Source organism: Equus quagga, chromosome 15 (genome assembly GCF_021613505.1).
Source record: "Equus quagga isolate Etosha38 chromosome 15, UCLA_HA_Equagga_1.0, whole genome shotgun sequence".
NCBI classification, from domain to species: domain Eukaryota; kingdom Metazoa; phylum Chordata; class Mammalia; order Perissodactyla; family Equidae; genus Equus; species Equus quagga.
This window is the reverse complement of record NC_060281.1, coordinates 28,884,966-28,898,431: the sequence shown is the minus strand read 5'-3', so window position 1 is coordinate 28,898,431 and position 13,466 is coordinate 28,884,966. Positions and strand designations below refer to the sequence as shown.

General features: G+C 50.8%; 1 protein-coding gene across 6 annotated transcripts in view; it reads left to right on the top strand.

The window, feature by feature from the left end:
- The window catches only part of ANKS1A (ankyrin repeat and sterile alpha motif domain containing 1A), a 178,301-nt gene extending 170,158 nt beyond the window's left edge, over positions 1 to 8,143 (top strand). For 5 of the 6 annotated variants that reach the window (XM_046640767.1, XM_046640765.1, XM_046640764.1 and 2 more), the window contains 4 exons: positions 108 to 194; positions 746 to 883; positions 2,553 to 2,723; positions 3,721 to 8,143. In XM_046640767.1, the coding sequence (XP_046496723.1) occupies positions 108 to 194; positions 746 to 883; positions 2,553 to 2,723; positions 3,721 to 3,840 (516 nt within the window). In that variant the 3' untranslated portion in view covers positions 3,841 to 8,143. Of the gene's footprint in view, positions 1 to 107; positions 195 to 742; positions 884 to 2,552; positions 2,724 to 3,720 lie in introns of all 6 variants that reach the window. The other variant, XM_046640763.1, reaches the window with a different exon arrangement.
- The last annotated feature ends 5,323 nt before the right edge of the window (positions 8,144 to 13,466 follow it).

Sequence of the window (13,466 nt, the reverse complement as noted above, 5' to 3'; positions counted from 1 at the left end):
GGGCCATGCCACACTACATGAGGATGAAGGGAGGCTTGGGGCTGTGAGATCCAAGGGGCTTAGCCCTGAGAAGGGGCATTTACAGGGCCACCTCTTGTTTTCTGTAGAAATCCACCGAGCACATGAAGAAGATCCCCACCATCATCCTTTCTATCACGTACAAAGGTGTCAAGTTCATCGATGCCTCCAACAAGGTGTGCTGCTCACAAGCACTGCTGGCGGAAGGGGACCCCTCTTCCTATCTCCTGCCAGCTGGGTGTCTTCCCTAGAGTGTCCCCAGCTCCTTTTATTCCTGCCCGTTCCCAACTCCTAGCCCAGGTGCTTGTCTCGCAGGTGCCCACATATCCTGAGCCCGGGGCCCCGCCCTAGTGACAGCCACAGCTCACCTTCCTCAGCATGGGTTCCATCGGCCCCACTTACCTGCTCACAGGCCGTTAATGAGCAGAGGACTTGCCCAGACCCCACGCTTGGGCCCCCACCCTCCTGCTACCCTTCCCTCCTTGTCCCCGCCCTAGAGGGCAAAAGGGACTGGAGAGCTGGTGGGTGAACGTTTTACTCCCCAGTTGCCATGGTCAAAGGTGGTCAAACCTAAATCGGGTAAGGTTAGACACTGCCCCCCAGCCCCGCAAAACAAAAAGTTTGGCTGATGCCCTGGTCCGGGACAAGGAAAGGTGGTGATGATGATGGGCTAAGTCGTGAGTAGCCCCAGGGAGCCCGAGATTCCAGACCCTGCTTTCCCCAGCAGAATGTCATCGCGGAGCATGAAATCCGGAACATTTCCTGCGCGGCCCAGGACCCGGAGGACCTCTGTACCTTTGCCTACATCACCAAGGACCTACAGACCAGCCATCACTATTGCCATGTCTTCAGCACAGTGGATGTGGTGGGTGGAGTCCCACCGCTGGGCTCAGCTGGAGGGGGCCCGGCATTGAAATGAGCGCAGTGCTGTCCTGGTACCTGGCTGGCACTGAGCACATGTTTGGTTCATGAATGAAGCCCCTGCAGCCACCCACCCAGTCCAGTCCCCTTTATACAGCAATGAGACTGAAGCACAGAGAACAAGCGACCTGTCCACTTCTGGTGATAGAAGTTTTCCCACTTCTAGTCTAGTGTTAGGTCAGCCACAGCCCTGGGCTCCCTCCGACTGTCAGCCCACCGCCCTGACTCCCCAGCACTCCAGCCGGGCAGGCTCCCTGAAATGCCCTCTCCTCCCTCTGGGGGGCAGCGCTGCCCTCCTGGCAGTAGGTTTTCTTCTCCCAGATTCCTGCCCAGGCTGGGCTCTGGAGCCACTGGGCCGCTGGGGGAGCTGTCGCATGTGCTGCCCACAGAGAGAGGAGGAGCAAAGACCACAGCTGGTGCAGCAGGGACTCCCTCTGCCCTGAGACAAGGCCCCAGGCCATCTCCTCACCCCCAGACTTTTGTTCAGGTCCCTGCTGCCCTTGGGGGGACTGGTTCTTTCCCAGATCTCAGTGGCTCCTGGAACACAGGCGTCTCAGGCCTTCCCAGCCCGAGCGAGACCTCAGTGCTTGCTCTGGGGCTGCCATCAACTGGCTCTGCCACTTGCTGGCTGTGTGACCTTGGAGACGTCATCTCTCCCTGGCTCCTTATCTGTGAAAGGGATATAATGTGACCAACTTTGCAGGGTTGTTTTGAAGATGAACTGAGGTAGTCCACCCAGTGCTTGTCATTTCTGGCACCTTTACCCGTAGCTGACATTTTCCACGTCAGTCAGTTCTGCTGTAACAACGTACGTGCTGCTAGAGGTGGCCGTGCTCCTCAAAACCACACAGTAATCCCAGGGTCTATGGGGAGGGGAGCTGGGGCCCAGCACTTGGCGACTTTGTCAGTGACACGTTAAAAAAAAAAGATAGGAACCAATAAAAATGTTAGCACTGTCATATTCATATTAAATGGTTAAGAAATACAAAAATACTATAATAAACATGGCACTCTGCCTTGAGAGAGGCCTGACGTTGGTTGTGGGCATGTGCCTGGATTATCACCAGCCTGTGTGCGACAGGAAGAAGACGAGAGAGAGCTAGAAAGAGAGAAAACAGAACAGAGAGGAGCACGACAGCCCAGAGGGACAGGAAAGGGGCAGGGTGCAGGGCTGCGCGGCCAGGTGGCCCTTGGAAGAGTTGCAGCTGGTGCATCATCGGGAGGTGGTGGAATCCAGCAGAAAGCTGAGATTCCAGCTGTGGCTGGGTGGCTCCCTGTCCTCCTGACATGGGCGTGTTTTGTGTATTCCCAGGCAACTTGGTCAGCGGGGTGCAGTTTTTGCATTCACCTTGTGTTTCTCTCTGATGAAATCATGCACGAAATGGAAACACAACATGTGTGTTATGCTCAGAGTGTTCCCTAACGTATCAGTCATCTTGGGACAAACTTGTGTTTTCCAAACAAGTGTTCTGGCAGCATGGACGGCACTCTTGTTCCCTGTCCCACTGCTGCCGAGCCAGTGCTCAGGGGCGTGAGGCCAGGGCAGGTTTAGAGGAAAAGATGAGGCGACTCCCCAATCCCGGCCGCTTAAGTTGTGCTCTGTCTCCTCCCAGAACCTGACCTACGAGATCATCCTGACGCTGGGGCAGGCGTTTGAGGTGGCCTATCAGCTGGCCCTGCAGGCCCAGAAGTCCAGGCCCCTGGGGGCCTCTGCGGCTGAGATGATTGAAACAAAATCTTCCAAACCGGTGCCTAAGCCTCGGGTCGGCATGAGGAAGTCAGCAGTACGTGGGCCCCGTCGCCAAGACTCCCCATCCCCCTGATCCTGGGATTCGAGGGCTTGGGGTGGAGCCAGGCATGAAGCGGGGCTTTTCACACTTCAGACAGCTGGCCCCTCAGGAAACAGCCCGGTTAATTAGGTGCCCGCCGTGGAGGTCCTCCCTCAGGAGGGCAGCAGCCCCCTAACCTGAGGTGGGCAGCTCTCACGCCCAGGCTGCCTGCTCCCTCCCTCGCGAGGCTCACCCACACAGCCCACAGGCAGGCCCCCAGTAACGTGGCCCCGTGTCTGTGTCTGCTTTGCTCTGCACCCCAGGTGCCGCTGCCCCCTGATAGTCGCTGTTGTTACTGTCACACCTGCACCACCCATCGTCCTTCTTACCTACCGCTGCGGTCTGTTAGTCCTGGAGTCAAGGTCTTTACACCTCCTGCTGTCTGTGTCAGTCTCCCTGAAGCGACGTGAGCTTCCTGAGACTCGTGGCCCCTCCCTCTCTGCCTGCCTGGCCTTCTTTCCTGAGCTGCCCTCCTGCCATCCCTGTCTGTGCTTTAGCCTTCTGTTTTGCTGCTGTGTGTCCTCCTCTCCACAGAGGTCGGGGGTCCCCTCTGTGGTCTTGCCCAGGGTGCCCTCTCTGGACCTGCCAGAGGAACCTGAGGCTTGTAGTTTCCAGGCCCCTGCCCCCTCTTCCTGCCTCCGTGAACAGGTCTGGGGCTGAGCAGGCGATGCTCGGGCAGGGCAGGGCTCCTTTAACCGAGCTGCTCTAAGAGATCCGTGGGGGAGGTCGCCCCTGGTGAGGCCCAGAGGTGGCCCTCCCATGATGCTGCAGGGAGGGTGTCACTTCTGCCACCCCACCCCCAGGGAGCTTGGTCTTTGGCTGAGGAGAGCCAGGGCTGCCCCTCCCGAGGTGCCAACACCAGCATGTCTGGCGGGGGCGGAAGGGATAGCTAGGCCCTCTCGCTCCCAACAGGCACAGCCTTCCCTGACTCTTCACCCTTCTTCCTTGGCAGCTGGAACCAGCCGATATGGACCCAGATGCCCAGTCCCATGCCAGCGTCTCCTGGGTTGTGGACCCCAAACCAGACTCTAAGCGGAGCCTCAGCACCAAGTATGAGACCACTATCTTCTAACCACCCACTCCCTGTCTCCACTAGTCTCACTGTGCCTTGCCATCCGATCTTTCTGCTGTTCTCAACTCTCCTTCCAGCTGCTGATGCCAAGGCCCCACCCCTACTGGGACTGCTCTCCTCCTGGGCAGCAGCTCTAGACACTGCACACTCACAGCTTGTACCTAACACCACCGGACACTGTGAATACCCCCCTTGGGTGAGGACAGCGTGGGGGGGTGTGTTGCCTTTGAGGTGGGCACCAAGAGGGCTAAGGGGGCCCGTTGCACCCAGGAAGCCTCAGCGGGCAGGCACTGTGAACCTGAGGCCAGGGCGGTCTTCGACAAGAGTCTAAACAGCGCCAGTGCCAGCTCCCTGGGCTCCCTGTCGGCTGTCCTCCCCTGTCTCCTGTGCTGAGCCACAGCCAGGTGCCGCTGCCAAGAGCTAACTGTCTGTCCGCACCTTTCCTGATACAACCAACCACTGTGACCACCCGGTGCCAGAATCCCCTTGCGCTCTGCCCACAGCTGGCCTGCGGTCCTGTCCTTTCCTCCTCTGCTCTAAGGTGCTGGCCTCCCCCTGGGAGACCCTGAGCTCAGCGATGTAGCTTGACCAGGGTCAGACTGCCTTCTGTGAGGGCCCAAGCTCTGTGCCAGGCCCTTGGGCACATGCCTGACTCCAAAGCATGGGGCTCTGAGCATCTGAACACCCTCAGGCTGGCTCCACGCAGCTCGTTTCTAGGTCCTGATGGGTCTTCCACTCCGAGGAGTGGATGGCATGTATGTGGTCAGCCCTCCTGTCTTCATCAGTGAGTCACAAGGCTGGCTCTGGAGTCTGGCCCATCAAGGAGGAAGGCCTTTCTATAGGACCCAGCAAGAGGGAGGCCTCTGCCCTGCACACACAGCAAACCCTCTTTCCTCACAGAACGGAGCTGCTCCAGGACAGGGACCTGGATGGAGCAACTTCCGTTGTCCTCCAGGAGCTTTCTGACACTTCTCCACAGTGTGGGGATCAAAGATAGTCAGCCGTCACCTGGCCCCTTCCCTGATCACTGCCCTCAGCCTCTCGACTCCTCGGAGAGGGGAGGCTGTGCACTCCACCACCTCAAAGCAGTTCAGCAGCGGGGACTGTGGAGTCGAGGCTTTGAAGAAGCCGCATATTCTCTGGCGTGGGCAGGTCAGCTTAGACGGTAGGAGACAGCAAAGCAGCCGTTCTGCTAGGAAGCAGTGCAAACGTCGCATAGTCCAGTAGGAAAGCCAGGAAGTTCCGGCAAATGCTCTAGAGTTGAAACCCAAGCTGATAAACCAGGGTGGGTCCTCCTGCCTGCCGGCCTGTCCTTGTGCCTTCTCGAGCAGACACTGAGCCAGAGGCGGCAGTGAGCCGGGGGTGCTCGGAGCCAGGCCACCGAGGGCGCTCAGGGGAGGCCGTGAGGGACTTCTGTCTGCTCCTGGGTTTCCTTTCAGTTCCCTCCACCCTCTGCAGGCCCCTTTGGTTAACCCTTTCCTCCCCCCGTTGTGTTTGCTTCTGCCAAGCTGAGCCACTGAGGAACCGACTGTGCTGCGGAAACAGCCGTGGGGGGCACAGGCTCCCACCGCCACCACCACCATCTCACCTGCAGCTTTGAAGACCCAGGCCCAACCTCTGCCCTAGGACCTCCTCTCAGCTGCTTGGCCTGGGCCTGCCACCACCAGGTCTTACAGAGCGAGCCTTGCCCTGGCTGCAGAGAAGCACTCCAGGCCTCTAGCAGACAGAACTGGCACTCCAGAGGGTCAAGAAGTGACTTGTCCAGAACGTATTTTTTAATAGAAAAATTTTTTTTTTATAAAATGAACTTTTAACACTCAGCTCAAACCTCTAGGTTAAACTGCCAATCTTGAGACAAATGGCCATAGGGTCAGAGGACAGGGGAACTGAGATTGGCTAAGAGGCCAGTCTGTCCAGCCCTCTGTCCTGGGGATGGGATCTTGGCATGGTCTGGAGGGCTGAAGAGAAGGCAGGGCCTGCAGTGAATTGAAAGCAGCAGGCGCAGGGGCAGAACTGAGGAGGTTTGTCAGAGTCTGCTGCTCAAACCCACCCAAGTTAGCTGCTGTTTCTTATGAGTGGCACGATAGCTTGTCCCCATCTAGAGCTGGACACAGCCTCTTTCAGCAGTAAGAACGCAGCCTTAGGGGCACCTGGCAAAAGTAAAGGCTTCGGTCCGTGTCTAAGGTTCCACATGTGAAGGTCCAGGGGTCAAATGGAGATGAGCGACCAGTTCCTGGTCCCGTGAAGTCTGAGCCAGCCCCTGGCACACCGGGCCGCCCCTGGTCTCTGACCTGCCCGAGTCAGAGCGCTGCCCTGGACTGCCTGGCCCGTGAGCTCTCTGCGACCTCAGACTGCCTGAGTTGAGTGAGAAAGGAGAAAAAGCAGCTTTGTTTTGGGCATTAATGGGTAGGTCAGCTAAGATTGCTACCTGCCAGTTTGTGATTTGTCTAGTCAGGTGTGTGTGTTCAGGACTCACTGATTCTCTGAATTATTGGTTTGACTGTTGCATTTTCAGCTGCTCGGCTCATCCCTGGCTCCAAGTGTAGAGAAGGCTAAATAAGGTGACAATTTGATTCTCCCCCAGTGTGGCCTTCAGGGCAGGCTGGCGTCCTGGTACACCACTGCCGCTTAAGCCCTCTTGCTGGCTTGCTTTGCTTTTTTAACTTTGATGTGTTCCTCCTCCTAGAGAACAGTAGAAACAAAGGGCCTAATTCCCGTGTGGCTGGGAGGCAGAGCCAGGTCAGCTGCGTGTCCAGTACCTTCCAGAGCAGGAGCAGAGAGGACGTTTCCTCCCGGGGCCCCTCGGCAGGCAGACCGCAGGCTTTGCTGGCAGGTGCAGTCTGATCCCAGGATCCACATTCCAGGCTTCAGCAGCGCTGCTCTTTCCCAGCAAAGGTTGCGAACAGACCTTCTCTGCTGGTGTGTGCGTGCAGGGACAGTGCCCTGGGGCACACATTTGAAAGCAGGGCCCTGTGGGTTTCCTCCCTGCTGAGCCGGCCAGGGCTGCAGGCCCTGGGAGTCGCCCCTCCGGAGTAGAGGCAGGTGATCCTCCACTGCTCAGTACTAAACAGGGACCTCAGCCCTGGGAGTCTGACTTCTCCTGCCTCTTCCAGGGCCTCAAGGATTCCCATCAGCTTCCGCTGCGCCCCCCCCCCCCACCCGGCAGTGACAAGGAAGCCTGAGATGGGTGGGTCGCCGGTGCCGCTCCTGCTGTGGAGCTCGTGCAGGTGCCCTTCCTCCCTCCTGAGCAAGGCCGGGTCTCACCGCGTAGGCTTCTCGATAGGTGGCAGGTCCCAGCAGAAACTTTGTAGACACTACAATGAGCTCCTCAAGCTGTCTTTTTGTTTTTAAGTCATACATAGGTGTTCCTCCCCTCGAAGCTGCTATATCTTCTTTATTTATTCAGGGTGTTTTCTTATTGGAAGCCTTGGCTGGTCTGCTCTGGCTGTGGGTTCTGTTTTGAGATTGGTTTATTTCTGAATAGTCAAGAGAGGAAAGGACTAGGCCTTTCTTTTTCACTCCTCCTCCGGGGCAGGTACTCTGCCTTCCCTAGAAAGGAATATTATAACTTTAAGGACAGGCTTCAAGTGGAAAAGCCCCTGCTTCTGCATGTCTCTGAGTGCAGGTCACGCGATGTGGCTGCCCTGTTGCTGCGTTTCTGAGTCGTGCGGGAGCCCGTCCAGGCGGGACTGGAAGTGGGGTCAGCACTCATCGCCGGCCGCAGGCTCGCTGCTCGCCTCCTTCCTGCTCGCCAGCTCCTCTGGGCAGTAGGACTTCCCTCCCGGCAGGCTCTCCATCTGTAACTTACGCCTCCGCGTCCCTCTTGGCCTTCAGCCTCAGACTCTAGGGGGAGTCCTCGAGAAGCCTCAGGGTGAGCAGGCAGCAAGCGCAGCTGCAGTCGCCAACACGGCAGAAAGCTAGTCTGAGCTCCGTCAGTTTCTGAGATGCCCAGGCCTGCAGACTGACTGTCAGATGCAGTTCGCAGAAGTGTTGTTGCTAATGGTGTGGCAATGGGACTGAATTGTAATAAAAATGTTATTTAATCTTTGTCTCTGTATTTTGATACTTGAATGACTTCCCCTTTTATTTTGCTGTACATATAATTGTTAATCTGTCCGATTTTGTCTGAATTACAAACATCTTGTGGTACCAAACATAAGCAATCTGTGCAACAACATAGAGTGACCTCACTACATGAGAGCAAGTGTAAATATTCCTGGGCTGCCAGCTTTGGTTTTGTTATTTTCATAACTGTACAACCTAGAACAGACTGAATTAATAAATGAGAAGCGACGTGAAACCAGCCTGACTTTTTGGAGTCTGAATTGGAAGTGTCTTGACTGTTTTCTGGCAGAAGTGCAGGCACAGGCTCGCCGCTGGCTCCGGGTCAGTGCTGAGTATCCTGCTCCGACTGGCTGGGATGAGTCTGGGACTTCTCTGTGTAGCATCTTCAAGAGGAGGGATTGTCCTCAGAGTGAGCCGTGTTTAGGGGTGAGGGGCCACATTCAGCTCATAGCTACAGCTCCTCTGCATCCTGGTCTGGGCTGGTCAACCACAGACGGACACTGAACCTCTGTGGACAAGGCAGCCTGGGGGATCAAGCGCTGTGGGAGAGAAATCTCTCCCTTAAAGACCTTAGTTTGATTGTGGAGGTTAAGTTTCAGACTTACACAACTAGCTGTCGGCCCAAAGCCATGGTGCGAGGCCCACAGGACAGTCCCAGGCCCATGGGGATCCAGAGGGACAGGGTGCTCCCAGAGCCCGGGGTGGGGGAGGGGGCAGGTTTGGAAAGGCACAAATGACACTAGTGACCCCTTCATTAACTGAGCACCTGTGTCCCAAACCTGCTAGCAGCTTTACAGGCAGCTGTTTCACTAGCCCTCACCCCTTTCTGGGTAAGTATTATCTCTACTTACAGAGAAAGAAACAGACTTGGAAAGGTTAAAACACCTGCCCAGGGCCAGTTGGAGGGGACCATCTGGTCCAGTGGCTTCAAGCTGTCCCCAGAGCCCCTGTTCCCATGCCTGCTTCAACTCAAGTTGCCTGTCCCTGAATGCTCTTATTCATGAGTTTCTGTGAAATCTTCCATTTGTTAAAGGGTTTTAGAAGAGAATCACTGATCTAATCCAATACCCCAAGTGTATGTATGAAGTAAAAGCCCAGAACAGGGAAACGATTTTCTTAGCCAGCTAATGGCAGCGAGAGGACCCAAACCCAGGTCCTTACTTCCAATTAGGGCTTCTTAGGTAAATTGCATTGAAATTGGGAAAGCTGACCAAGGCCCAGTGGAGGGCCTCGTGTTCCAGACTCAAGGGTTTACCAGGGGCCGGCCCCATGGCCGAGTGGTTAGGTTCGCGTGCTCCGCTGCAGGCGGCCCAGTGTTTTGTTGGTTCGAATCCTGGGCGCGGACATGGCACTGCTCATCGAGCCATGCTGAGGCAGCGTCCCACATGCCACAACTAGAAGGACCCACAACAAAGAATATACAACTATGTACCGGGGGGCTTTGGGGAGAAAAAGGAAAAAAATAAAAATCTTGGGGAAAAAAAATAAATTACCCACTCAAAACAAGAGAGAGAGAAACTGATTTAAAAAAAAAAAAATGTATTGAGTCTCAGGGACCTATGGGACTAAACAAATGATCAAACATTTGTGTCAGCACAATCCCAGAAAGGAGAAAGAGGGTGGGGCTGGAAAAGTACTCCATGAAATAATGCCTGAAAACTTACCAACTTTGGCAAGAGACATAAACGAACAGATTCAAGAAGCTAAACGCACCTCCAATCAGAGAAACCAAAAGAAATCCATGTCAAGATACGTCTTAATTAAATTTAAGAAAATGAAAGACAAAAAAATTCTTGAAAGCAGTGAGAGAAAAATGACACCTTACCTATAGGAGAAAGGTAATTTGAAGGACAGTGGATTTCTCAGCAGAACTGTGGAGGCCAGAAGTAAGTGGTATGATACTTTCCAGATGCTGTAAGAAAAGAACTGTGAACCTGGAATCCTATACCCTGTGAAAATATTCTTCAGGAATGAAAAGGAATCAAGACATCTCAGATGAAGAAAAACTAAGGGACTTGGTCACCAGCAGACCCACCCTAAAAGAATGCTGAACTTTTCTAAATAGGAAAGGATAAAAGAAGGAACCACAGAACATCAGGCACAATGAACAAACATTAAGCAAAAGTGTGGGTAAATACAATAGACTTTTCTTCTCCTCTTGAGCTTTTAAAATTATGTTTGATGGTTGAAGCAAAAATTATAACAGTCTAAGGTGGTTCTACACGTATGTAGAGGAAATATTTACGACATTTATCTTTTAAATGGGGAGGGTAAAGGGATGCAAAGGGAGGTGAGGTTTCCATACCTTACTTGAACTGGTAAATGGTGACACCAGTAAACTGTGGCACGTTATCTATATATGTAATACCTGGAGCAAACACTAAAAAAGTTATGCAAGGAGAAAATTCAAAACACTATAGATTAATCAAAATGGAATTTTTAAAAATTTTCAACTAATTAACAGGGAGTTAGGAAAGAGAATACAGAAAACAGAATAACTAGGAAACAAAAAATAAAATAGCAAACTTAGGCCCTAGCATATCATAATTACACTAAATTTAAATGGTCTAACACACCAACTAAAAAGACAGATTGGCAGAGTAGATTTAAAACCATGAACCAACTATAGGCTGTCTACCAGAAACTCACCTCAAATAACAATATAGGCAGATTGAAAATAAAAAGGTAGAAAAAGATATATAATGCAAACATTAATAAAAGGAAAGCAAGAGTGACTATATTAATATCTCATAAGTAGACTTCAGAACAAAGAAAATTACAAGGGGGGGGCATTATATAATGATAAAAGGGTCAATGCACCAAGAAGACATACCAATCCTAAATGTATCAAACAACAGAGCCACAAAATATGTGAAGCAAAACCTCACTGAACTGAAAAGGGAGATACAGACACACCTCAGAGACATTGCAGGTTTGGTTCCAGTCCACTGCAATCAAGCAAATATTGCAATAAAGAGAGTCACACAAATTTTTTGGTTTCCCAGTGCATATAAAAGTTATGTTTACAATATACTGTGGTCTAGTTAAGTGTGCAATAGCATATGTATTAAAAAACCCAATGTATATATCATAATTAGAAAATACTTTATTGCTAAAAAATGCTAACCATCATCTAAGCCTTCAGTAAGTTGTAATCTTTTTTGCTGGTGGAAGGTCTTGTAAAAAATGCTATGTCTGGAGTGATGACAGCATCGTGGCAGAGTGAGCTCTCCCCTTAGACTCTCCCACCTAAGATACAATGAAAAGGACATTCATATACCATCAGAGGACATTCACACAACACAAAAAACGTCTGAGAGACCCACGCAGCCATATGTCTGAAGGTGGAGGTACTGGACCCACTGGAGGAAGTAGAGGGAGGTAAGGGAAGCAAGGGGATCTCCCCTCCCTCCCCCAAAGGCAGGGGCCCTGGGCTCCAGACTGCACAAGCCTCTGACAGGAAACGGGGGAAGGATGGCCCTCCATGGGAACACCTTTGCTCTCCAAGTTCCCTCACAGCCTGTAGGAAAACCCCACACAGAGGTGACTAAGCTATTGTGGGGGTGCCTTCATCAAGCTAGCACCCCAGGAGAGCAGATAGTGAGGGCAGAGTGAGAATGTCCCTGGGATTGCACAGGTGAAAGAAAGCACCCCTCCCCCCACCCAGCACTCCAGCTCTGCTGGTTGGCCAGAGGGCCTGAACAGATAGAAAAGCAGCAGCTGTGAGCCATTGAGCCATGGATCACAGCAGGCTCAGAATACAAAGCTCTTGACCCCCACCCATGGTGGCAGGCAGAAGCTGCAACCAGATGCTATCTCTGTGGAGGCACAAATCCACACCATCAAACAGTATGAAAAAAAAATATTAAACCTCCAGACCAGAAGGAAACTGACAAGCAGCCAGAAATCAATCCTGAAGGCAAAGACAGTTATAATCTAAATGACAGCGAATTCAAAATAGCTATCAGAAAAAAATCAATAAAAGAAAATCCAGATAGATAGTTTGATGAAATCAGGAACTTCTTCACAAAAGAGATGGAAACTAGAAAGAAGAAGCAATCAGAAATGTTGGAGTTGAAAAACACAATAGATGAGATAAAGAAAAATCTGGACTCCCTGGATAACAGAGCTGATATTATGAAGGAATGAATCAACAGTGTGGAGGACAGAAATACAGAAATGATTCAGATGGAGGAGGAGAGAGAACTAAGACTAAAAAGAAATGAAGAAATTCTCCAAGAAATACCTCACTCTATTAGGCCATGCAAAATAAAGATTATAGGTATTCCAGAGGGAGAAGAGAAGGAGAATGGAGCAGAAAGCTTCTTCAAAGAAATAATAGCTGAGAATTTCCCAAACCTGGGGAAGGAGCTGGAAATCCAAGTGAAAGAAGCCAATAGATCTCCTACCTATATCAATGTAAAAAGGCCTTCTCCAAGACATATAGTAGTAAAGCTGGCAAAGTCAATGAGAAAGAAACAAGAGAAGTAAGGCAGAAGAAAATAACTTAAAAAGGAATCCCTGTCAGGCTTTCAGTGGATTTCTCAGCAGAAACCTCAAAGGCTAGGAAAGAGTGGAAGGATATATTCAAAATTCTGAAAGACAAAAACTTTCAGCCAAGAATATTCTATCCAGTGAAAGTATCCTTCAGATGTGATGGAGAAATAAAAACTTTACCAGATAAACAAAAGCTAAGGAAGTTCATCATCACAAGAACTCCCCTATGAGAAATGCACAAGAAGGCCCTCATACCAGAAAAAAAAAAAGAAAGAAAGAAAGACAGAAAGGGGCTACACAAGCCCTAAGCAAGGAGATAAATAGGCAGACAAAATCAGAAAATTGCAGTTCTCTCTCAGAACAGGTTAGCAAAAACTTAATTATAATATTGAAGATAAAGGGAAAGAAAACACCAAAATAAATCTCATCATTCTAACTACAAACTCACAACACAAGATGGAATAAGTTGTGACAATAATAACTTAGAAGAAGAGGAAAGAGATGAAACTGGCTTAGTCTAAGGAAATAAGAGGCTATCAGAAAATGGTCTATCTCATCTACAAGTTTTTTATACAAACCTCACGGTAATCACTAAATAAACAATCAGAACAGAGACACAAATGATAAAGAGAAAACTAAGAAAACTATCATAAAAAACTACCTAACTGAACTTGTAGTCTGAAATACATGGGACAAGAAACAAAGGAAATGCAGAAGAACTGGAAAACAAGCAATAAAATGGCAGCATTGAGCCCTAATATATCAATAATCATTCTAAACATAAATGGATTGAATTCGATCAAAAGGCACAGAGTGGCTGGTTCGATTAAAAAACAAGACCCAACAATATGCTGCCCCAGGAAACACATCTCAGTTCCAAAGACAAACACAGACTCAGAGTGAAAGGATGGAAGACAATACTCCAAGATAATGGAAAAAAAAAAAAAAAAGGAAGCAGGTGTTGCCATACTTCTATCAGACAAAGTAGACATCAAGATAAAACAGGTAATGAGAGACAAAGAGGGGCAGTATATAATGATAAAAGGGACACTTCACCAAGAAGA